Consider the following 24,356-nt stretch of genomic DNA (forward strand, 5'->3'; position numbering starts at 1 on the left):
TTATGTAATACGAATCGCATAAATCCCAGTCACTCACAGTGGTGCCTTCTCCAGGTGTGATTTACAGGGGGAATTATGCTGAAGGGGGAATAAGCGCAAGGGAACATAGACAGCACCTTCCCAAGGAGGTGGTGCCACCAGAAGTTGCAGCCTTCCTGCGTGAAGAGCAACATGCCAGCTTGGGACTCAGTGCCCAGACACTTGGACTGACTCTGCATTTCGGGAGCTGCATTCTGGCCGGAATTGTTAATCACTTTATCCAGTCTTTTATTTTTGCTTGTCTCAGGTTGAATGTGTTGTTTTGCAAGGTGAGTATTCTCAGGATGGGGAGGGAAGGATGGCGGAATACTGGTAATATCACTGGATTAGTAATTTAGAACAATTTAGGTCAAATGCTCTGGGGCATGAGTTCAAATCCCAGCATGGCAATCGATGGAATTTAAATTCAATTAATAAATCTGGAATTTATAACTCGACTCAGTAACAGTCACCTTAAAATTCTTGTCAATTGTTGTAAAAAAAACATCTGGCTCACTGATGTCACTTAGGGAAGGAAATTTGCCAAACTTCCCTGCAATGACCTACATGTGACTCCTGACCCACGGTAAAGTAACAGACTCTGAGATTGCTTCACAAATCCCTTGGTTCAAGGGCAATTAGGGATGGGCAACAAATGTTGATCTTACTGGTATTTTTGTTAGATCATTGGATCAATCACTCACATGGTCAGTACCCAAAATAGTCAGTGGATTTGCTGAGAGGACATTGACCTGAAATGTTCATCTCCCCCTATCGCCATATAGGTCCATCTATATCCATCCATATCCATCCCCAGCCCATCTATATCCATCTCCATCCATATTCATCCCTATCCCATCCATATCCATCTCCATCCATATCCATCCCCATCCATATCCAAACCATATCCATCCATATTCATCCCTATCCCATCCATACCATATCCATCTCCATCCCCATCCATATCGCCCATCACCCTCCAGCCGTTTGCCTCATCTGTCTTCAAGGGGCTGAGTCTCAGCAGCGCCGCCTGCGGCCGCTGCTGGAAGGGCGCATGCGCACTGGCGGCAGCCGACACCTTCCGCCCAGCGCGTGCCGGGCGTTCCAGGCACTTCCGTGTTGTGCAACGTCACTTGGAGACGGACGGAGATGTTCCGAACGGTCGGCAGCTGGTTCGGCCTGGAGGGCCCCCAGGAGCAGCCGGCCCCAGGGGGTGCCGGGGACAGCGGCGGCGGGGAAAAGGAGCAAGAAGGAGGAGAAGCGGTCGGCGGGGATGAGGCTCCCGAGATGCTGAATCAGGCCAAGGGTCTGGGCGGTGAGTGTGGAGCCGGAGCGGCGGCTCTTCACGGCGGGGAGGCCGCAGCTTCTGCAGCGGGCGGTGCCGCCTCCTCCTCGGGAAGGTGCTGCCCTCTCCTCGGGAAGGTGCCGCCTCCTCCTCGGGAAGGTGCTGCCCTTCGAGCTGGTCCGTCCCCCCCAGCGTAGGCAGCATCCAGGGTGTCGGTCACAGGGATAGTGAGCAATGTCCCATCTCAGTATAATACACATGTTGCCAGCCTTGGGAGCACTCTCGTCTCTCCATCAGCAGGTGGACCTGCCCCAGGCCCACAGGCTTGAGCACAAACTATGGTGATGCTCCAGCGTTGTTGGTGGCGAGCCCTTTTGGACCGCTGGACGCCCACCTGATGTAGGTACGCCCACAGTGTTGTTAGGTGAGGGGTATCTCGGATTTTGGCGAAGCAATAACGCACTGTTAAATTGTCTGAGATGCTTTCTTTCCGATGTGATAAACTGAGGTGCTAACTGCCCCTTAAGGGTCACACAACATATTGGTGGTGTTCTGATTATGTCAATGACAGGCCCATTTGGCACTTTTTGCAACCATGGTCGTCTCAACGTGCTTTATGTCAGTGCTTTTCAAACTTTTTTACCAAGCACCCATTTTTACCGACCTTCGTGACCCATGCTGCCCAAACTTTGTGACCCACCTTTTTGCTTATCTTTAATGCGACAGGTGAGCCGGCTTGGTCCTCATGATCGCACTTTCGTTGTCATTCAATGTTACATTTCTGCTATGGACTTCAGCTGATGATTAAAGTTCTCACTGCATTCCTTGAAAAACATGATGTGGAGATGCCGGCGTTGGCGAGACCATGCAGACGCTGCGACAACGAATGAATGGACATCGCGCGACAATCACCAGGCAGGAATGTTCCCTTCCAGTCGGGGAACACTTAAGCAGTCAAGGGCATTCAGCATCTGATCTCCGGTAAGCGTTCTCCAAGGCGGCCTTCAGGACGCGCGACAACGCAGAATCGCTGAACAGAAGCTTATAGCCAAGTTCCGCACACATGAGTGCGGCCTCAACCGGGACCTGGGATTCATGTCGCATTACATTCATCCCCCACCATCTGGCCTGCGAAATCCTACCAACTGTCCTGGCTTGACACAATTCACACCTCCTTAACCTGGGGTTGCCCCATCTCTGGATCTGTAAAGATTTAATCACCTGCTAATGCTTGCATTCCAAGCATTGTCTGGCATCTTTGAATCTGTCTATATATATGTTTCTGGAACATACCTCTTCATTCACCTGAGGAAGGAGCAGCGCTCCGAAAGCTAGTGACATCGAAACAAACCTGTTGGACTTTAACCTGGTGTTGTAAGACTTCTTACTTTTCTTTGAAAAAGATCAAGAGATTTGACCTCAAACTCACCATTCTTAGTCTTCAAATGCCTTTTGAAGTTTTGAGGGTTTTAATCTTCAATTTGCCAGTAGTTCACTGCTCATAACACACTTGAGCTTTGCATTCTGATTTGCATTGGCACAGTTAATAAAGCCATACCTCAAGAAAGCTTCTTTATACTGCTTTGAAATCAATTTCAGCTTCTTAATGGGTTGTTCATCAGAAGCCCTGGAACTTACACCACCACTGCTTTGTCCTGCCGTGCACTCTTCTGAGAAGTTCTCTCCAGCAGAAGATTCAGTTGTGAGATCCTGGCCTGTTTGCGTCTCACGCCCTTTCTACCTTATTGGAAACTGATCCATCTTCAGTTATTCACACACTCCTGTTGCTTGCTTGCTGGCAGCTACAAAATGGAGGAATCTCCTCTGTGATTTTGCGGCCACATCACGGATCGTGTGACGTATGTGCCCAGCATGTGACCTGCTCTCTGTTGCCACTTCTAATGGGAAGACTCTGCCGTTTTTAAAAATAAATTTGATCCTGGGACAGCGAGCTGATGTCGGGAGGAGACGGTCCTAGGGCAGCGTGCTGATGTCAGGAGGAGACTGTCCTGGGACAGAGCACTGACATCAGGAGGAGACGGTACTGGTACAGTGCACTGATGTCAGGAGGAGACGGTACTGGGACAGTGCACTGACGTCAGGAGGAGACGGTACTGGGACAGTGCACTGACGTCAGGAGGAGATGGTACTGGGACAGTGCACTGACGTCAGGAGGAGACGGTACCGGGGCAGCGCACTGACGTCAGGAGGAGACTGTACTGGGACAGCGCACTGACGTCAGGAGGTGGCCGTACTGGGACAGCGCACTGACGTCAGGAGGTGGCAGTCTGGGGCACCGGGCCTGTGCACTGTTGGATCCACTTGAAGGGGCATGCATGCGGACGGCATTCTTTTTTTTTTAAACAGCATATAGCATCCCATGAGTTTTATTTGCGAAGACTGATGACTTATACACCATTACAGTGACAAGATTGCAGAGGTTTCAAACATTCACACATTTCACATGCTGTTCCTTAGATTCCACTTGCCCTGCCCCAGAGGAGAACCACATGTCATTTCTATTCTGTGATTGCGGCTGGCATCTTCTTCTTGGATCTCAGTTTGAAGAACAAACAAATTACTGCAATCCCTGTTTATGTAGCTATCACATAATTCCTCCTCCCTGTGATGGTGTGGGCATTGAAGTACTTGTGGAAGTGAAGTGCCAGCAGCATGACCTGCCATTCCCTACCCTCACACAAACGTCACTCGGCCGCTCTCTGTGTCCTTCACCGGCCGCAATCTGCAAAAGTCTCACCGCTGGGAGTACCGCCCCCCTCGTCCTATTGGTCAGTGGAACAATGCGGCGCCGGATGTGACGTTAGGAAAGCTAATCACCCATTGGATAATCTGGGTGCCAATCGGATGGAGCAAGGCAAAATGCTGCAAATGTTGGGAACATAGCAGCCAGTGTACATAGCAAATTCTCAAAATGCAATGTGATAATGAGCGGATAATCGTTTTTTATAATGTTGATTGTGAGATAAATATGGTTCAGGATCCCAAGGATAACCTCCCTGCTGTTCTTTGAAATAGTACCATGACATCATGTAATACATCTGTCCAAACAGGTAGATTTTGATGCACAATCTCATCTGAAAGTTAACATCTCTGGCAATGCAGTATTCCTGCAGTACTGCAGTGAGTACCAACTTTGATCTTGGACTGGGACTTTAACCCACAACCTTGTGACTCAGTTGAGAGTTCTATCAACTGAACCATGGCTGACTGTTAATGGCATTATTGTCGTAAGGCAACAGTGATAAACCGAATACTTATTCTGTCCTCCAGGACTGCCATGGAGGCTTCAAGCTTTGAACTCCTGAAAGAAGATCACAACCACGTTGAGCTCTGATATGCCTGAGCACACTAACTTTTCTTTAATAAATTTAGAGTACCCATTCTTTTTCAGTTAAGGGGCAATTTAGCACAGCTAATTCACATATCCTGCACATCTTTTTGGGTTGTGGAGGTGAAACCCAAGCAGACATGGTGAGAATGTGCAAACCCCACATGGATAGTGACCCGGGGCCAAGATTGAACCCGAACCTCGCCAGCGTGAGGTAGCAGTGCCAACCACTGCGCCGTCGTGCTGCCCCTGAGCACACTAACCGTGGTACTTGGTAGACGCTTCCAAATACTAAACAACTATTAAGGCATTTTCAGTGTGACATTTTAATTGACTTCAAATTTGTTTCATGTGATTTGAATTAATGTAAAGAAGATCATGCTTTTAGAATGTCTTCTCTATCTATAACCATTACTGACAGTTGGTAAGTAATTTGGCTCTGATGGAATGTATCCTTAGTTGCTGAAAGAAAAAAAGATAGAAATTATGTAACACAATTTTCAATCCTCATTGGGTAAAGGAGTAGTGCTGGAGGATTGCTACAAAAGCAAAAAGATCAAGAATTGGGAGAGAGAGAAACCAAGAAGCTGCAGGCCAGTCAGCCTAATAATGGTAGTGGGGAAATTATTAAAAAACCATTATCAGGGACAAAATAAACCTTAATTTTGAAAGACATGCGTTAATCTAGCAGTGCCATCATGTATTTGCTAAAGGAAAATAGTGTCTCACTGACGTGACGGAATTTCGAGGTTGATCAAGGTAGTGCATATAGGGGCTTTTGGAAGATATTCGACAAAGTGCCACACAGGCTTATTAAGCTAAAAACAAGGGTGGTGCCGAGTCTAAAGGTGACGATTTTTGGAGTGTCAGAAGATCTGGGAGTCCAGGGGGCGAGAGAGGCCGACATCTTGCCCAGAGACAGATATTGCTAGCGTGGATGGACTCGAAGCCTCCAAAATCCGAGATCTGGGTTAGCGACATGGCCGGGTTTCTCAGACTTGAGAAAATTAAGTTCGCCTGAAGAGGGACGATGCTGGGGTTGGTCCGGAGAGGGCAGCCGTTTGTCGACTTCCTCGACGAAAACGGCAAAAAGTAAAGGGGGGGGGGGGGGGTGGGGGGAGTTAGGCTATTTTCTATTTAGGGTAGGTGGGATTTGTTAGGGATGGAGATGGTTTATGCACAATGATTATATTTGGACTTGTACGGGGAAGCACGGTGGAGCAATGGGTTAGCCCTGCTGCCTCATGGCATTGAGGTCCCAGGTTCGATCCCGGCTCTGGGTCACTGTCCGTGTGGAGTTTGCACGTTCTCCCCATGTTTGCGCGGGTTTCACCCCTACAACCCAAAGATGTGCAGGGTAGATGTATTGGCCACGCTAAATTGCCCCTTAAATTGAATAACATTTATTTGGTTCTCCACATTTATAAAAAAAAAAAATTGTATTTGTCCTGTTTACTGTTATTATTATAAAATTATAAATACCTTAATAAAATGTTTTACCAAAAAAAGATGAAAGTCCATGAAATTAATAGGAGGACGATAATTAGGAAAATGGTTAACGGCAAGTTTTGTAAATGATGTAGAATTGAGCATTGAGTGTAGCATTATTAAGTTTGCAGATGATACAAAACTTGGCAAAGTAGTAGGACAGTCATAGGTTTCCGGAAGATAAAATGGGCAGAAGCATGGAAGATGGAATTCCATGCAAAGAAGTGCAAAATAATGCACATTGGGAAGACAAATATAGGACAGTATATAATAAATGGCACATTTTTGAAAAGTGTTGATGAGCATGGGGTCTTTCGTGTCCAAATACACACATTTTCAGTGTGGCAGGATTGATCAAGTTAAAGAGACAGATGGGTTTATAAATTGAGGTAGGCCTTAGCTGGGGAATTGTGGACAATTCAGCACCACACGTCTGGAAAGATGTAAATATATTTGAAAGATTACTGTTCAAGTTGCCAGGATCATACCAATGATGAGGGGTGGCAATTAGGAAGGGAGATTGGAAAAGTTAGGACTGTTTTCCTTGTACATGGAAAGCTGATATGCAACTTAATGGAGGTTTACAAGATGATAGGTTTTGAAGGAGTGGATAGAGTAAAACAAAATTTCTCTCATAAGTTGGTCAATAATTAGAGGTAATGGATATAAAGTCATTGGAAAAGATCTGTGGGGTGGGTGGGGGTGATAAATATTTTCAATGAGTGGTTGGGATCAGGAATGCTCTGAGTAGGTGATGAAATTTGATTCTATACGTTTTAATAAGAAATTGGACAGGTAACTGGGGAGCTTTACAAGGTTCTATACAAAAAGGAGCGCGAGGTGTGAGACTTGGTATGACTGCTCTTTTAAAGAGTCGGTAAGTCCACCCCCTTGACTATTAAGTTTCAATGATTCTAGTACATTAAAAACCTCCAAAACCATCCTTAACCCTCCCACTAGTTTATGGAACTTGCAGTTCTTTTTGTCTTTCGTATTACATGAGATCATTCATGCTATTCAGCACACTCTTTACATGTCATTTGAAGTATGGTGCCTTGTCCATATATTGTAACAATCAATTTTCCCTTTTAATTACTTATTGCAAGTTGCTAAGTGCCAGGTACCTGCCAAAACCTCAACTGTGCTAATCCTGTTTTCTTTATGACATACTTATTTCTCATTCTTTCATCCAAAATACAAAGTTTGGCATTTTTCACGATCAAGTTTAATGTATTTGCTCAGTTAACACACAAATCATCCTGTATCCTCCAACCTCATTACACCCTATTTATGTAATCTCTAATTACAATAAGTTTACAGCTGGTTTCTAAATCCAGGTCATTTGATGTAGATGGAAATAAAATCCAATTCTCAGCCCATATCCAAGACCTCCATTCAGGATCTCTGCATTTTATATATTTTAATCCAAGTTTTCTCCACTCTGATATTGCATCTTAATTTCTGTTGATTTTACTTTAGTTGGTCTTTTGTGTACAACTTTATCAAAGACTTGCTGGAAGTCAAAATAAACCAAATCTGAAGGATTTCTACATTTTTGTGTTTGTAACTTCCTAAATGGGAGATTTGGTGAGTAGAATCACTTTATCCCTACAGCTTGATGACCGTTACTCATAAGCTTTTACTATACAGGTGTTCATTCACCCTGTACAGTGCAATTCCATTATTTCACCCTGTATTAATGCAAGGCTAATAGACCTCTGATACATACACTCCTTTGGTTTCTCCCCTTATTTAAAATGGGGTGATCCCATGTTTGTTTCCTTGCAATTCTTCAGACTTTTCAAGTAAACAGTGAATCTTCGACTAACCAATACCTCAGATTTTTCTCTAATCTACCTCCTCGATTGTATACCATCTGGCCCAGGTTACAGGTGGAAAATGTCCACATGGCTTGATGTGTTTTTTTTTGTTTTTTTTAAATTTATTCTCCTTTTTCACATTTTCTCCCACATTTACATCCATCAACAATAAACAGTAATCAGCAAGATATGTCAGTCCCCATAATAACAACGATCCCATCTACCCACCAACCCCCGAACCTCAACCCGCATGTTTACATAAACAAATGACAAAAAGGAATCGGGGATTACCCGTAGTCACCCTTAATCTTACACAGCTCCCCCCCCCCCCCCCCCCCCCCCACTCCTCCCACCGCAGGTCTCCAGCTCCTCCCGTCCACTGCCTCTTGTAAAACTCCTCCTCCCAACCTTGGTTCCTTCCCCCCAACTTTCCACCCCGGCTAGACCACTCGGACCCTGTTCTGCCAGGCTCCGATGGCCGCAGCCCCTCCCCCCACCTCACTCCCGTTCACTGACTGGCCAGCGCGAGGCCCCCGCCCGGGTCCCTTTCCCACTTGCCCGGCCCTAGGAAAGCCCAAAGATCCCCTTTTAGCACACAAACCCCGCATATCCACCTACACCCCAAAGAACTCTCATTTCGAGTGAAAGTCCCGTCCCTTCCCTTGTCCAAATATATACCACATTGGCTCCTTTAATCTCGACACCCGCGCACAGTGATACAAAAAAGAAGAAAATACAATCATGAGGTTGCATCGGCACATGGCCATTCCCCAATTTGTCAGTTCTGCCACAGTCCTCCTGCTTTCGCAAACTCCTCCGCTGCTTCCGCCGTTCCAAAATAAAAGTCCCTGAGCTTCTAAGTCACCCTCCGCTTCGCTGGATATACAATGCCGCACCGCGCTAATGTACAGTGCCCTCTTCACCCGGTTGAAGGCAGCCTGCCTCCTTGCCAGCTCCTCCGTAAAGTCCTGGTATACACGTATACCAGCTCCAGCCCACTGCACCACCCGCTTCTGCTTGGCCCAGCTCAGGACCTTCTCCTTCACCCTGTACCTACGGAAGCACAGAGTCACTGCCCTTGGCGGCTCACTCGCCTTTGGTACAGGCCTCCACGACCGATGAGCCCGATCCAGTTCATATCGGGAAGGATCCTCCCCCTCCCCCAATAGTTTTGCCAGCATTGTGGCAAAATACTCAGTCGGCTTCGGTCCTTCAACTCTTTCGGGCAGCCCCACAATCCTCAAATTCTGTCGCCTTGATCTGTTTTCCAGGTCTTCCATTTTTCCTCGCAGATCCTTATTAGTATCCATCACCTTCTGCGTCTCTTTCCCCATCGAGGCAAGTTGATCACCGTGCTGCAATAACGTCTCCTCCCCTTGCTCTCGCACCTCCGCCACTGCGCTCGCCACCTCCGTCCTCACCGGGGAAACCGCCTCCTCCACCAGCACACTCAAAACCTCTCTCATCTCCTTCCTCGCCGTCTCCATGCATTTCGCAATCTGCGCTAACTGCTTTTCAAATTCCGCAGCCATCACCTTCGTTATTTCTTCAGCCGTAAGCAGTGCGGCCTTCCCTGGTGCTCCAGCCTCCATTTTTCCTGGTGACCTTTCCACGCCCCGACGGACCTCCAGCTGTTTTTGTTCCGGCCGTTTTCTTGCTCACTCTCGACATTTTTCTTTGTTCTTTTTTTCCTCCTGTGTCTTCACTGTGCCTCCTCCGTGCCTTCTCCCTGCTTCTGCCGCCTCCGCGGACCTTGGGACCGGGCTTAAAGCCCCGAAAATGCTGTTGCCGAACGGGAGCCCTCCATTGTGCGGCCGCCGCCATCCGGCTTGATGTGTTGATGCGTGAAAGATTCTATATGCTGTCCACAAGCTAAGGCAACGAGTTCAATTAGGTATCCTATGAAGTAGGGCAGCACGGTGGTGCAGTGATTAGCACTGCTGCATCACGGCGCCGAGGTCCCAGGTTCAATCCCGACCCTGGGGTTTGCACATTCTCCCCATGTTTGCAGGGTTTCGCCCCCACAACCCAAAGATGTGCAGGGTAGGTAGATTGGCCACACTAAATTGCCCCTTAATTTGAAAATAATGAATTGGGTACTCTTAAATTTTGTTTTTAAAGGTATCCTATGAAGTATGTAGAAAAGTTATTTTGCCCCAAGCAAATGAACAGTTGCTGATATTGGAGACTAAACACTTGCCATCAAAATTGAAAGCCTATAATTCAATATTAAAGCGCAGTGCATTTAGACTTACTTTGCATGAAAGAATAGTTCAAAAGTGTTTGTAAAACTTTGCTTTCCCAATTTGAGTTTTGCTGATTTTTTAAAAGATTGCCTTTGAACGGTAGCACAGTGGTTAGCGCTGTTGCTTCACAGTGCCAAGGACCCGGGTTCGATTCCTGGCTTGGGTCACTGTCTGTGCGGAGTCTGCACGTTCTCCCCTTATGTGTATGGGCTTCCTCCCACAAATCCCGAAAGATGTGCTTGTTAGGTGAATTGGACATTCTGAATTTTCCCTCCGTGTATCCGACCACATGACTAGGGGATTGTCACAGTAACTTCATTGTAGTGTTAATGTAAGTCTACTTGTGACACTAATACAAATTATTATTATTGTTAATAATGTCTCACTGCCTGCCCACTGTTGCTTACTGAACCCATAGAGATTTTTTCAAAATAAATTTAGAGTACCCATAATTTTTTTTTTTCAATTAAGGGGCAATTTAGCATGGCCAATCCACCTAACCTGCACATATTTGGGTTGTGGGGGTGAAACCCACGCAGACACAGGGAGAATGTGCAAACTCCACACAGACAGTGACCCGGGGCCTGGATCGTACCCCAGTCCTCAGCGCTTATAGGCAGCAGTGCTAACCACCATGCCACCGTGTCTCCCGATCTAGAGAGATCTTTACCATTTGCAGGATATCGATAGTAGGGCGAGTTGGTGGGTCATTGGGGGTATTAATGCAGTAATCTGACAATCAATAGAATAATCTGGATATAGGATGAGAATTATCAGTCCTGAAATTAATTGAATTAATTGAAGGAGTCCAGCGATGACCATTATTGGGGACATAATTTAAACATTGGGATTAATTCCTTTGTCTTTGTTTCAAGCATTGAATTGAAGTTCATATCATACATAAAAATGTATCAAACAATTCACTGGAGTTATCTCTTATAAGCTTTAGTCTAGAGTCCAAGTTGATGTGGAACTTTCACAGTTAGCATGGAGGAATCTAATTTGTAGGTTACTAACATGTGAATAAGAGTTCAAGCAGAATTGTAAGTTAGCACTGTTAGGGACACCCAGAATATGGCATTTCAAACTTAGCCAGACTGAGCTTGGTGAGTGGGTGGGGATGGAATCGATGGCAAGGCAATCCAAAAGATCAGAAAGAATTAGATGTTGAAGCCCTTTACAGTGGTGATCTGTACCTTGAAAGACTTCCTGAATACTATTATGACTGTCACACTAATGGAACTTTACATCAGGACCAAATAGTTTAATTTTCTGACTTGTTTATATTTCGCCCTTTTATTGGCTTCACTGTGTTCCACGTTTTTAGAAAAAGAAAAAAAATCCGTGTGTACAAATCTCCTGTTTGCCCTGGTGACAATTGTGAAATCATGGTGAAAAACCTTCCAATCAATTGCTGGTATATTTGTTGTATTTTAAACACGAGCAGCAACTTGAAAATGTATCAGTGTTGGTGGACTTCTATATTAGTTAAATCTGACAACTAGAGACCTGAGTCATGTATCAAATTAGTTGCTGATTTATTTTCAGTATAACTTATATTTATATTACATATTGTAACATTGTGTTTTTTCCTCAAGTGAACCTTGAGCGATAGAACAGGGAACAAGCAGTCTATCTGTTCCCAGGATTGATTACTTTGAAGACGTTCTTTCCCTTTGTAAAATAAAAACAATTGGCCTTGTACTGTTAAAATCAATAACTCAGTCATGGACTGAATAGAATTTACCTTATTTTTTGCCCAGTGGTTTCCTTAATTAAAAAAATATATACATTTACGCGATGTGGGCATCGCTGGTTATTCATAGTTATTCATAGAATTTACAGTGCAGAAGAAGGCCATTCGTGCCATCAAGTCTGCGCCGGCCCTTACAAAGAGCACCCTACTGAAGCCCACGTATCACCCCTAACCCCGTAACCCAGTGAAATCATGGTGAAATTGCCCATCCCTCGTTACCCTTCAGAATGTGGTGATGAGTTGCCTTCTTTGAATCGCTGCAATCCCTGAGGTGTAGCTACACCCACAGCGCTGTAAGGGAGGAAGTTCCAGGATTTTGACCCAGCGACAATGAAGTAACGGTGATGTATTTTCAACTTAGGATGGTGAGTGACTTGGAGGAGAACCTCCAAGTGATGGGGTTCCTCGGTATTTGCTGCTCTTGTCCTGGTGGTCGTGGGTTTGCAAGATGCTGCCTGAGGGGTGACACAGTGATTAGCCCTGCTGCCTCACAGCTCCAGGGTCCCGGGTCAATTCCAGCCTCGGATGACTTTGTGTGGAGTTTGCACTTTCTCCCCATGTCTGCGTGGGTTTTCTCCGGGTGCTCCGGTTACCTCCCACAGTCCAAAGATGGTTAGGTGGGTTGGCCATGTAAATTGCACCTTAGTGTTCAGAAAGTTAGGTGGGGTTACTGGGTTCCAGAGATGTGGTGGAGGTGTGGTCTTAAGTGGGGTGCTTTTTCCAAGAGCCAGTGCAGGCTCGATGGGCCAAATGGCCTCCTTCTGTACTGTAAAAATTATGATTCTAAGAGGAGCCTTGGTCAGTTCCTGCAATGCATCTTGTAGGTGGTACATACGGCTGCTCTGTTCATCGGTGGTGGAGGAGTTGAATGTTTGTGGAAGGGGTAGCAATCATGTGGGCTGCTTTGTCCTGGATGGTGTTGAATCGAGTGTTGTTGGAGCTGCACTCATCCAGGCAAGCGGAGAGTATTCCATTACACTCCTGACTTGTGCCTTGTAGATGGTGAACAGGCTTTGGGGCTCAGGAAGTGAGTTACTCGCTGTAGGATTCCTAGCCTTTGACCTGCTCTGATAGCCGCAGTATTAATATGGCTAGTCCAGTTCAGTTTCTGATCAATGGTAACTCCCAGGATGTTGATTGTGGGGGATTCAGCGATGGGAATGTCATGGGGAGATGGTGGGATTCTCTCTTGTTGGAGGTGGGCATTGCCTGGCACTTGTGTAGCATGAATACTTGTCACTTGTCAGCCCAAGCCTGGATATTGTCCAGGTCTTGCTTCAGTATCTGAGGACTCACATGATGTTGAAGATTGTGTAATCATCAGCGAACTCCTACAGTGATGTCCTGGAGCTGAGACGACTGACCTCCAACCACCACAACCATCTTTTTCCAGGTATGACTCCAACCAGCAGAGCGTTTTCCCTGATTCCCATTGACTCCAGTTTTCCTAAGACTCCTTGATGCCATAACTCGGTTAAATGCTGCATTGATGACAAGGGCAGCCATTCTCACCTCACCTCTGACATTCGGCTCTTTTGACCATGTTTGAACCAAGGTTGTAATGAGGTCAGGAGCTGAAGTGACTCTGGCGGAACCCAAACTGAGCGTCCATGAGCAAGTTATTGCTGAAATGGGCTCTTGATTCTTTTTAAGCCATTACTACATGACTTTATCCAGAGACAGTCCATTTTAAATTAAAACAGGGGGTTCTCTTCTTTAGAAGACAGAGATCATTGTATCGTAAGGTTTAAAATGATGGTAGAAATGGGCAATAGGCAGTCTAGATTAACATAATTAACTGAGGGAGTGCCGACTTCAATGTGGCAAGAACAGAGCTGGGCCAGTTAGACTGGAACAAACGTTGGTGGGAAAAACTAGCTGAACAATGTGTTATTTTCAAAACAGAAATGGTCTGGACACTTTCAAAGCATATTCCTTTAAAAGGAAAGATAGGATAAACAAATTCTAAACTCCTTAGAAGAAAAAGGAGCTTGAAATTAAGATAAGGAAGATAAAGTGTGCTAAGGACTGGTGTCGGATAAAAAACAGTTGAGAACCAAGAAGGTTCAAAGGGGAGGTGAAAAAGCACATTAGAGAAGTGAAGAGAGATTGAGAAAAGACAGGCAGCCAACATAATGGGGAATCCAAAGTCTTTTATAGGCATATAAAAGTGTGGTAAAAGGAGGAGTGGAGCCAATCAGGGACCAAAAACGGAATTTATACAAGCAGTCTGGGGACAAGGCTGAGATATTAAAGGAATACTTTGCATCTGTCTTTAGCAAGGAGGTAGATGCTGCCTAGGCTATGGAGACAGATAAGGAAACACTGTCCCTCAAAGGGTTAAAAATTGATAAGGAGGAAGTGTTGATTGTCAGTACTTAAAAATGACAAGGCACTGGGATGCATGAGGATGTTGATGGAAGTGAGAATGGAAATTGCAGGGGTGTGACCATAATCTTCCAGCCTTCTCTAGACTGTAGGGAGGTACCAGAGGACTGGAGAATTGCAAATGTTATACCCTTGTTCAAAAAAGATTGTGATGTTAGCTCTCGCCACCAGGTCAGGATAACAGCAGTGAGGGGCAAACAAACAATTGTTTGAGATAGAATTAGTAGTCACTTGGAAAACTGGGTCAATTAGGAAGAGCTAAAGAGGAAATCATGTTTACCTAACTTGCTGGAGTTTTTTTGAGGTGATAACAGAAAGGGTTGATGAGGGTAGTGTTGTTGATCTAGTGTACATCAGTGTTTTTCAAACTGTTTTTCCCGGGACCTACTTTTACCAACTAGCGGAACTTTGGGACCCATGCCAGCTAACAATAACGACCCACGTTGTCCGACCATCGCAACACACCATTATTGCTTACATTTAATGCAACAGGTGAGCCTGCTTGGGCCTCCCAATTTCACTTGCTTGGTCCTCACAATCTCACTTGCTTTGTCATTCAGTGCTACATTTATGCTAAGGACTTCGGCTGATGATTTAAGTTCTCGTTGCATCCTTTGAAAAAAAAAGCAAGAGGTTTGACCTTGAATTTGGCATGCTCAGTCTTTAAAAGCCTTTGACGATTTGAGGTTTTTAAACTTTCATTTGCCATTACTTCCCTGCATATCACACTCGTGGGTTTTGTATCTGATTTGCATTGGCACAATAAAGCCATACCTCAAGAAACCACCTTTATACTGCTTTGTTTCTGATTTCAGTTTCTTCTTAATGAGTTGTTCACCAGAGACCCAGCAGGCACCAGCATTGCTTTTTCATGCCGGAGACTCTCCGAAGAAGTTCTCTCCAGCAGATTCAGTTGTGAGATCCTGACCTGTTTGTGTCTCTGGCCCTATCTTTCTTATTACAAAAATAATCCATCTTCAGTTCTTCAAACAGTCCTGTTGCTTGCTTGCTGGCAGCTACAAAAAGCACAGGGCTTGTGGCGTCAGCGTACGCGCCGAGGAGGTGACCTCTCTGGCAAAAAGACTCAACGTTCATATTTAAAGCCTGTCGCAGCCGGCATTCTTTTTTTATTTACTTTGAAACTTTATTTCCAATACCTGATTTTTCCTTGTTTATGACTTTTTACAACTGAAAATCAAACAATTTCAGTTGAACATGCGCATCCTTATATTAACACAAACTTTGTTTTAAATATATACCAATTTCTTTAGAAATTTAAACAAGTATGGAAAAAGGTGCAATCTTGTTTTTACTTTACAATCTATGACTTTAGACGCGATGAAGTAACTTGTCCAACACACACAATGTAACAATATTTATTATTCGTTCCACTGCATTGCACTTTCCATACACCCAAGCCATCACCCTCTCCATTCTCACCAAAAGCACTGACTTCCTGGTTTCCAGAGAGTTGTGACACAAAGTGATGACGTGTGGACTTCCAGTGTTGACATGTGTCAGCCGTATTGACTGGCCTCGTTTATCAGTATTCCTGGCTGACAAACCTGACCTGACTTCCCCCTCATTGTTCAGTAGCTGCATCTACCCCAGTCACTGACTGCTGACCATTTCCCGACCAGTACTTCACGTTGTGGGATTGCAAGCAGAAGTACTACCGGCCGTTGAACAGCTTGACCACTGAGCCACAGTTCGCATACTTCTAATCGGTGGTGGGAACGAGCTAAGCAGTGCGCAGAGGACGAGCACTAGAGAGCCGCTACAAGCTGGGACCACCACTGTTAGCATCGCAAATCCACTTGGATGCCTGTCAGCTCCCTGTCCCCACCCGTGCGCGCGCAGTGACCAGGGCACAGCCCAGCCTCGCGCCGCCCCACCATCTCAAACGGCGCAACCAATCGGGGACTGCCCGCGGTGGGCAATCTTAACAACCGGTTGTGGCCATTGGGGACTTCTTCCCGCAATTGGGAACGCCACAACCGATCGCTCCACGACCCCCACAGCCCCCCAGCTGGTCGCAAACCTGAGTTTGAAAAACTCTGGTGTACATGAATTTTCAGAAGGCATTCGATGCAGTGCCATACAACCGACTTGTGAGAAAAGCTATAGCTCATGGAATAAAATGGACAGCAAAAACGTGGATTCAAAATTGACTGAATAATAGGAAGCAGAGAGTACTAGTCAGTGGATATTGTTCAGGCTGGAGGAAGGTTTGTAGTGGTGTTCTCCGGGGGGGGGGGGGGGGGGGGGTCAGTATTGGGACCCTTGCTTTTCCTGATAAATTGATCAAAATCTTGGTGTGCAGGGGACAATTTCAAAGTTTGTGGCTGATACGAACCTTGAAAGTATTGTAACCTGTGAAGCGGAGAACCGTGTAGAACTTCAGAAGGACATAGACAAGTTGGAGTGGGCAGATTGGTGGCAGATGAAGTTCAGTGTGAGTTGATAATTTAGCTAGGAAGAACATAGAGAGACAATATAAAATAAGAGGTAAAATTCTAAATGAGCTGCAGGAGCAGAGGGACCTTGGTGTACATGTGCATAGATCATTGAAGGTGGCAGAACACGTGGAGAGAGCAGTTAATAAAGCATCTAGTATTCTGGGCTTTTCTAATAGGGGTGTAGGCTACAAGAGCAAGATGGTTATGCTGAACTTGTATAAGACACTAGTTAGACCTCAGCTGGAATATTGTGTACAGTTCTGCGTGCGCGCCACTATAGGAAGGATGTGAAAACATTGGAGAGAGTGCAGAAGAGGTTTACAAGAATGGTTCCAGAGATGAGAAACTTCAGTTATGAGGATAGATTTGAGGAGTTTAATTGACATATGTGCTGTGTCAGAAATTGGAAAGAGAATTTAGACCCTTGGGATAAAAGAACCAATACCTAGTTTAGGTGCAGCATCCCTTGGTGACACCCAAAATTTGTCAATATCAATCTGTTCAGTTAATAGATCAGCTTTGTTTGATTAAAAACTTCACAACTGTAATACTGCATGAGTATTTAACCATGTGTTTGTTGCTTTGTAGAATCTCTTAGATGACAGATATTTTGTACACATTAGCATACAAGTTGCGAAATGTAGATTCCACAGGAATACCAAAAGAACCTGACTCAGTATTTGGCAAGTTTTATTGAAGGTCTCAAAACAAGGGCAAGGAAGCAGGATAATCATAGAATTTACAGTGTAGAAGGAGGCCATTCGGCCCATCGAGTCTGCACCGGCTCTTGGAAAGAGCACCCTACCCAAGGTCAACACCTCCACCCTATCCCCATAACCCAGTAACCCCACCCAACACTAAGGGCAATTTTGGACACTAAGGGCAATTTATCATGGCCAATCCACCTAACCTGCACATCTTTGGACTGTGGGAGGAAACCGGAGCACACTGAGGAAACCCACGCACACGCTGGGAGGATGTGCAGAATCCGCACAGACAGTGACCAAAGCCGGAATCGAACCTGGGACCCTGGAGCTGTGAAGCAATTGTGCTATCCACAATGCTACCGTGCTGCCCTTTGTTCATGTTGTTATGCCCTGTTGTTAAAGGGCATAATGTTACATGCCCTTTTAATTAATTGAGGGTTCTGTTAACTTAGTTTAGATACTTGTTATATACTTAGAGAGTCGCGTTACGTATCTGACATTTTCTTCTCTTGCATAGATTATCTGTTCAGCTTTGCCACTGCTGCGACCAAAAAGATATCTGAATCCATGGTTGAGACTGCACAGACTATTAAGAAATCTGTCGAGGAAGGAAATATTGATGGTGTGATTGACAAGGTTCGTATGCTTCCACTGAAAGACACATATATGTTGATGTATTACAGCCATGGTGGATGGTGTTGAGGAAATGAAAGAAGAATATGTGAGAATTCTGGTGCTGTTATGCCCATGTCCAGTAATTTGTGATGTCTGGGTAGAGTTTTTGCTTTGGAGGCAGTTGGGTACAAATTGTGCAGGTTAATATATAGTTCAGGTATTTGTAAAAATTAATTTGCATATTCACATGGAAAATGTCCCATGAAGCAGTGTAATCAGGTGAAGTAATAGAAAGTAATTATTTATTTCCTTTACACGTTACATTTAACAGTGGTAACTTAGTGCAGTTTTATCAATGCTGCTGGAACTGGAGTTATTGCAACAAACGAGCATATTTACAAAGCATTGACTCCTCCACCTATGAGCAGCCAAATTTTATATCACTGAAAGGGATTTTTAAAAAACATTTCCGAATCTCAACAGAAGAAACTTGCCATCTCGTTATTTTGACAGGTGACCTGGCCAGTTTTGGGGTTGGGGGAAAGCTTCAAGCTTTGTTTTAACCCCATGTTAAAGATTTCTTTTAAATGTATTTTATTACAAACGTGTAAAAACAGTAACATATGCAACACACTCCACTACATCACAATCTACAGTCTGTACAATTTTCCCCCTTTCCCCTACCCCCCCCTCCTCCTCCCCCACGACGAACAGTTCCTCAAACGTTATGAACAATCCCCATCGTGTCTCGAAGCCCTCCTCCAATCCCCTCAACTCAAATTTGTTCTTTTCCAACCATAAAAAAATCATACAGATCTCCCAGCCAGGCCGCCACCCCCAGCAGTATATCTGACCTCCAATTTAGCAAGATCCTTCACCGGGCAATTAAAGAAGAGAAGGCCACAACATCAGCACCCTTCTCCTTAATCAGCTCCGGGATTTCCTACACCCTAAAGATCACCACTATTGGGTCCTCTGTGACCTTCACCCCAACAATTTTGGACAATGTCCCAAACACCGCTTCCCAGTACCTCTCCAGCTTCTCACAACCCCAGAACATGAGTGCATGATTCCCCGGCCCTCTCCTGCACTTCTCGCACTCGTCAGCCACCCCTTGAAAGAACCCACTCATCCTTGCCCGAGTCATATGCACCTTGAACTGAATCAAGCTCATCCGTGCGCAAGAGGAGGTTGAATCCACCCTACGCATCGCCTCACAGCACAGACTCCAGTCTATCCGCCGCCCCCCCCCCCAACTCATCCTCCCACATGTACCTGATCCTCAGCACTGGCATTGCAGCCCCCCCTGCTCCCCCAACCACCCATATATATCCCCAAACCTACCCTCTCTCCCAACTCGTCCAGGAGCAGCAATTGCCCTCACCAGCCTCGCCTGCCTCCACTTCCCGTACATCCCATTCATCTCCCCTGCCTTAAACATATGGTTCTCGCACAGTGGTGTCGACACCAACATCCCCTCCAATTTAAAGTGCCTCCTCAGCTGATTCCACACCCTGACCGTCGACTGTACCACCGGGCTCCCCGTATACTTCCTTTGAATTAACAGCAACAGAGCCGTCACCATGGCTCTATTCCTCCATCTTGACCCACTTGCCCTGCCCTTGCAAACTCTTGAGATCACCATCTCCAATTTCCGAAAAAGGTCTTCGGGAGGAAGATCGGTAGGATCTGGAAAACAACAGGAACCTTGGCAGCACATTCATTTTCACAACCTGCACCCTCCCTGCCAGTGTCAGGTGTAATGTGTCCCATCTCTTAAAATTCCCCTAATCTCCTCCACCAACGTTGTCAAATTCCACTTGTGCATTGTAGCCCAATCCCTCGTCACCTGTATCCCCAAATACCTGAACCTTTCCCTAGCTACCTTAAATGGCAGCATCCTCAAATTGGCCCCCAGCCCCACCGCATTCACCGGAACGCCTCGCTCTTCTCGACTTTCAACTCGCTCTTCCCGACTTTCAACTTCTACCCAGAGACCCGAAACACGTGCTGTTGGGTGAATTGGACATTCTGTATTCTGCCTCTGTGTACCCCACCCCACTCCCCTTCCATAACGCTATTAATATCTCCACCCATAATCAATTGGTGCGTATCCAGATCCGTGATCGCTCCCAGCAAACCCCTCACAAGCCCCACATATTTCCAATTCAGCACATGCATATTGACTGGCACCACCGCCGTCCCCTCAATCACCCCACTTACTATCACATATCTCCCCCCCCCCCCCCCCCCCCCCGGATCCTGCACTTCCTTGGCCCCCACAAATCCTGTTCTTTTGTTCAACAAAATGGCCACCCACCAGGCGACTTTGAGTCAAACCATCGAGTGGAATACCTGTCACACCCATCCCTTCCTCAACCTAACCTTGACCTTCACTCGGAGGTGCTCTATAAGAAGATCACCTCCGTCTTCAAAAAACTCCTAGAGTGCGCAGAAATTCTGGACCTCTTAACCGGCCAATTAACCCCCGAACACTCCACGTTACAATTCTTACCGGAGGCTTACGCCTCCACTCCCCCCTACCGTCCGCCATCATCCCTCTCCAGTTCTGCCTCCTCTAATACCACCCTAAATCGGGGCCCATCCAAGATGGTCCCCCTCTTTGTCCATGACCATGCTCAGTCTCCAATGTGCCACGTCGCATTCCCCCATCTCTCCCTCCCGTCCCGCCCCTCAGCTCGCCACCCCGCTCGGCCTCCTCCCCACCTCTCTCGGACTCCTCCCCACCTCACCTCTTTTCACCAGCGTTACCTGCCAGCGTGGCAGCGCCGAGGCTTGAAGGCCCCCCCACACACACCCTGTGGATTATAAAAAAAACAACTAAAGCCATATTCCAACCCCTCTAAAAGAAAAACACCACAGATGGGGGGAGAGGGGGACAGCTACCCCTGTACATATGTTTAACACCGCAAAATACAATATACAATAACATCAACAAACCAAAGGAACCCCCTCCCACCCTCCGGCAACGTACAACAACCATAACCTCCAACATTTGCAGATGCAGCTCCTCGATCTCACACCAACTCTCAGATCTCCCTCAGTTTATGGCCCCTTATTAAGTCATTAGCCTCTTCTGCGGTTTCCAAATAGTACTCCCGGCCTGCGAATGTACCCCACAGTTGAGCCGGATAAAGGACCCCAAATCGGATCTGCCTTCGGTACAGCACCAGCTTGATCCTGTTGAATCCTACACGCCCCTTCGCCAGCTCCGCACCAATATCTTCATATATTCAGACGTGGTTCCCCTCCCATTCACAGTCTCACTTCTCCCTGACCCATCGCAAGATTTCTTTCCTTCTCCACGCATTTGTGCATGCGCACAATTACCACCCGCAGAGGCTCCCCTGCTCTCAACCTCTGCTTTAAAGACCTATGGGCCCAGTCCACATCTGGGGCCTGAGCCAACACTCTCTGCTCCACCAACCTGGCTAACATCCTTGACTCATATTTCGTGGTGCTCGTTCCCCACACCTGGCAGCCCCTCAATTTGTAGGTTCTGCCGCCTGGACCTGTTTTCTTGCCCCTCCACCTTCACCCTCAGCGACTTGCATAGGTCTCCCAGAACCTCCACCTCCAGGGACACGATCCGGTCACTCTGGTCAGATACCACCATCTCCACCTCTCGTATCTTCACCCCTTGTACCTCGAGTCACTTCTCCACTCATTCTATCAACCTTCGCAGAGGTGCTACTGCTCCCTCGATGACCTTCAACCAGTCCCCATGCATCTTCTTTCTCTGATGTCGAAATTTATCTTTGATGACGGCCATCAACTGTTTTCACATTCTCCCTGTTGCTAATTGTGTTTCTCTTAATTTGGCTCTGAAGATGGTGGCCAATATGGTCGTCTTCCTTAATTCTAATTACGTTTGCTCTAGAGTCGCCAGGTATCTTTCGATACCGCCACAAGGTTCAAAACCGAATACTGATCAAAGACTCGATACACCAGTTAGTAAGTTCAAACTCAATGCTCATTTATTTACACACACAGTCAAATATACTCATGCATAAACTCTACAAACTAAACTATCACTACTGCTAAAGCCTATACTTAGCTTTGGGCCTCACTCAGTCAGAGGAACAATGGCCATTGTTCGGTTCTGAGGCTGTTGGGGTCGAACTGGTACAGAATAACAACCCAGGAGCGCCTGTCTCGTAGCGCGTGTTAACCTTGGACTTACTTGTTCTGATGTTGCTGTTGGGCAGGTCTCTCCTTGGTGAGAGTCGGGGCCGCAAGAGAGCGATTCTCTCTTGGGGGATTCTTCTTGTACCAAAAGGGGCTTTGCGCGCTTTTGGGCGGGTCTTGAACTTAGCCCCAATTAATTGGGCCGTTTCCCAATCGTTCCTATCGATTTCCTCCAATAGAGAGGTGGGTGCCCTGATTGCTGGGCGTGTCCTAGGTGGCCGTTGGCCTGTTTTGTTCTGGTCTCCTCCGGCGCCGCACGGGTGTCTGTCTTGGTATTGTTTACTTAAATGTTACCTTTTTGTCCCTGGGGATGGCTCATTAGTATGGTAATGGTTTTGCAGTATCGGTCTTGTCTGGGAGCTACGGCTCCAATCAACAGACAAACCTTGCACCTGCTTGCTTTCTCAGTACTGTCCATTTTCCCTGCAATCTTTGCAAAGTGTCCATTTTGTAACCGGGAAGTGGCCATCCCAGATGGCTACATCCCCATGTCTGCGTAGGTTTCACCCCCACAACCCAAAGATCTGCAGGTAGGTGGACTGGCAACGCTAAATTGCCCCTTTATTGGAGAAAAAATAATTGGGTATTCTAAATTTAAAAAAGAAATGAAGGCCATCAACTGTTCCATCTTGGCCTTTCCCACTGGCGTCGATCCTTCTCCCTCTGCCAATTTTTTGCAATTGTCGCAAGGCCTCCAATTCCTTAGCCAGGTCTTTGACATTTTTGCCGGGTCTAGTAGCCAGTAGACATACCAATCTTGGGGAGAACCTCTCTTCCCCCCTACACCTTCTGCAATACTTTCCTTTATTTTTTAAATTTAGAGTATCCAATTATATTTTTCCAATTAAGGGGCAATTTAGCCTGGTCAACCCACCTAACCTGCACACCTTTGGGTTGTGGGGGTGAAACCCACGCAAATATGGGGAGAATGTGCAAACTCCATACGGACAGTGAGCCAGGGCCGGGATTCGAACCCAGGACCTCAGCGCCGCAGTCCCAGTGCTAACCACTGCGTCACATGCCGCCCTCTGCTCCACTTTCCTGCCGGAGCTACCTCACTAACAGGTATAAAGTGCCCACGCCTTCGACCCGGAGCTGCCACTTACTCCACAGCCGCCACCGAAAATCAACTCGGTGTCAAAGATTGGCGAAACCTGACTTTTGCTTGTGTTTCCACAATCACTGGGTTGGCCAATTTCTAGCAGTAACTTTATAATCCGTAATATTTTCTTTTTAATAAACACACTCGACCTGATTGACCGTCTGGATATTTTTATCAAAGGTAAATGTGCTGGTTTAAAACTAGAAAATACATTCAAGTAAACCTAAAGCTGTGTAAAAGAACAATATCTTATATTGGACAGTGCTTTTGTGGCTGTTGCTGAATTTGTATTCAAAGTGTGATTGTAGTTCCATTTTAATGTGAGTTTATGTTGAAGGAAATACGAATTCTTGCTTTGCAATCCGTCTCTTTCTAATATTGAAGGGGAAAGTGTTTTCTCAAGATAAAGTAGAAAGTAACACTTTGGTGCATTTTTTTTCAACAATTAATTGTTGATTTAATATTAGTTTGCAAACAACAGGCACTTGTGCAGCACATCAGCTATTGTTGTATATGCAAGTGAAAGTGTACTTTTGTGTCAGGCAAAAAGTCAGCTATTAAGTAAGTTCAAGTTATAAGTTTGTATCCAAATCATGTGGTTGTAAGCAAATTATTTTTCTGCATTTTTAGACCATCATTGGAGATTTCAAAAAAGAACAAGACAAATTTGTACACGAAAAGTTGACGAAGAAAACAGGTACTGTCCATAGATTCCTAAAATGCAGAAAGGGGCCATGCGGCCCACCAAATCTACACCGACACTCGGAAAGAGCACTCTACCGAAGCCCACTTCCCCGCCCTATCCCTTTAACCCTGCGCATTGATCATGACACTAAGGGGCAATTTAGAATGACCAATTCACCTAACCTGTCTGCCGGTGGAATGTTGTATGCTTTATGCTGTATACAAGTATA

The 24,356-nt window shown here is 45.9% G+C and overlaps 1 protein-coding gene across 1 annotated transcript in view; it reads left to right on the forward strand.

Annotated features, from left to right (window-relative positions):
* The first annotated feature begins 1,128 nt into the window (after positions 1-1,128).
* The window catches only part of syap1 (synapse associated protein 1), a 44,691-nt gene continuing 21,463 nt past the window's right edge, over positions 1,129-24,356 (forward strand). Inside the window, exons 1-3 of the mRNA XM_072514138.1 lie at positions 1,129-1,333; positions 18,034-18,152; positions 24,073-24,139. Of these exons, the coding sequence (XP_072370239.1) occupies positions 1,168-1,333; positions 18,034-18,152; positions 24,073-24,139 (352 nt within the window). The 5' untranslated portion in view covers positions 1,129-1,167. The remainder of the gene's footprint in view (positions 1,334-18,033; positions 18,153-24,072; positions 24,140-24,356) is intronic.

The sequence above is a fragment of the Scyliorhinus torazame genome, chromosome 8 (genome assembly GCF_047496885.1).
Source record: "Scyliorhinus torazame isolate Kashiwa2021f chromosome 8, sScyTor2.1, whole genome shotgun sequence".
Taxonomy (NCBI): Eukaryota; Metazoa; Chordata; class Chondrichthyes; order Carcharhiniformes; family Scyliorhinidae; genus Scyliorhinus; species Scyliorhinus torazame.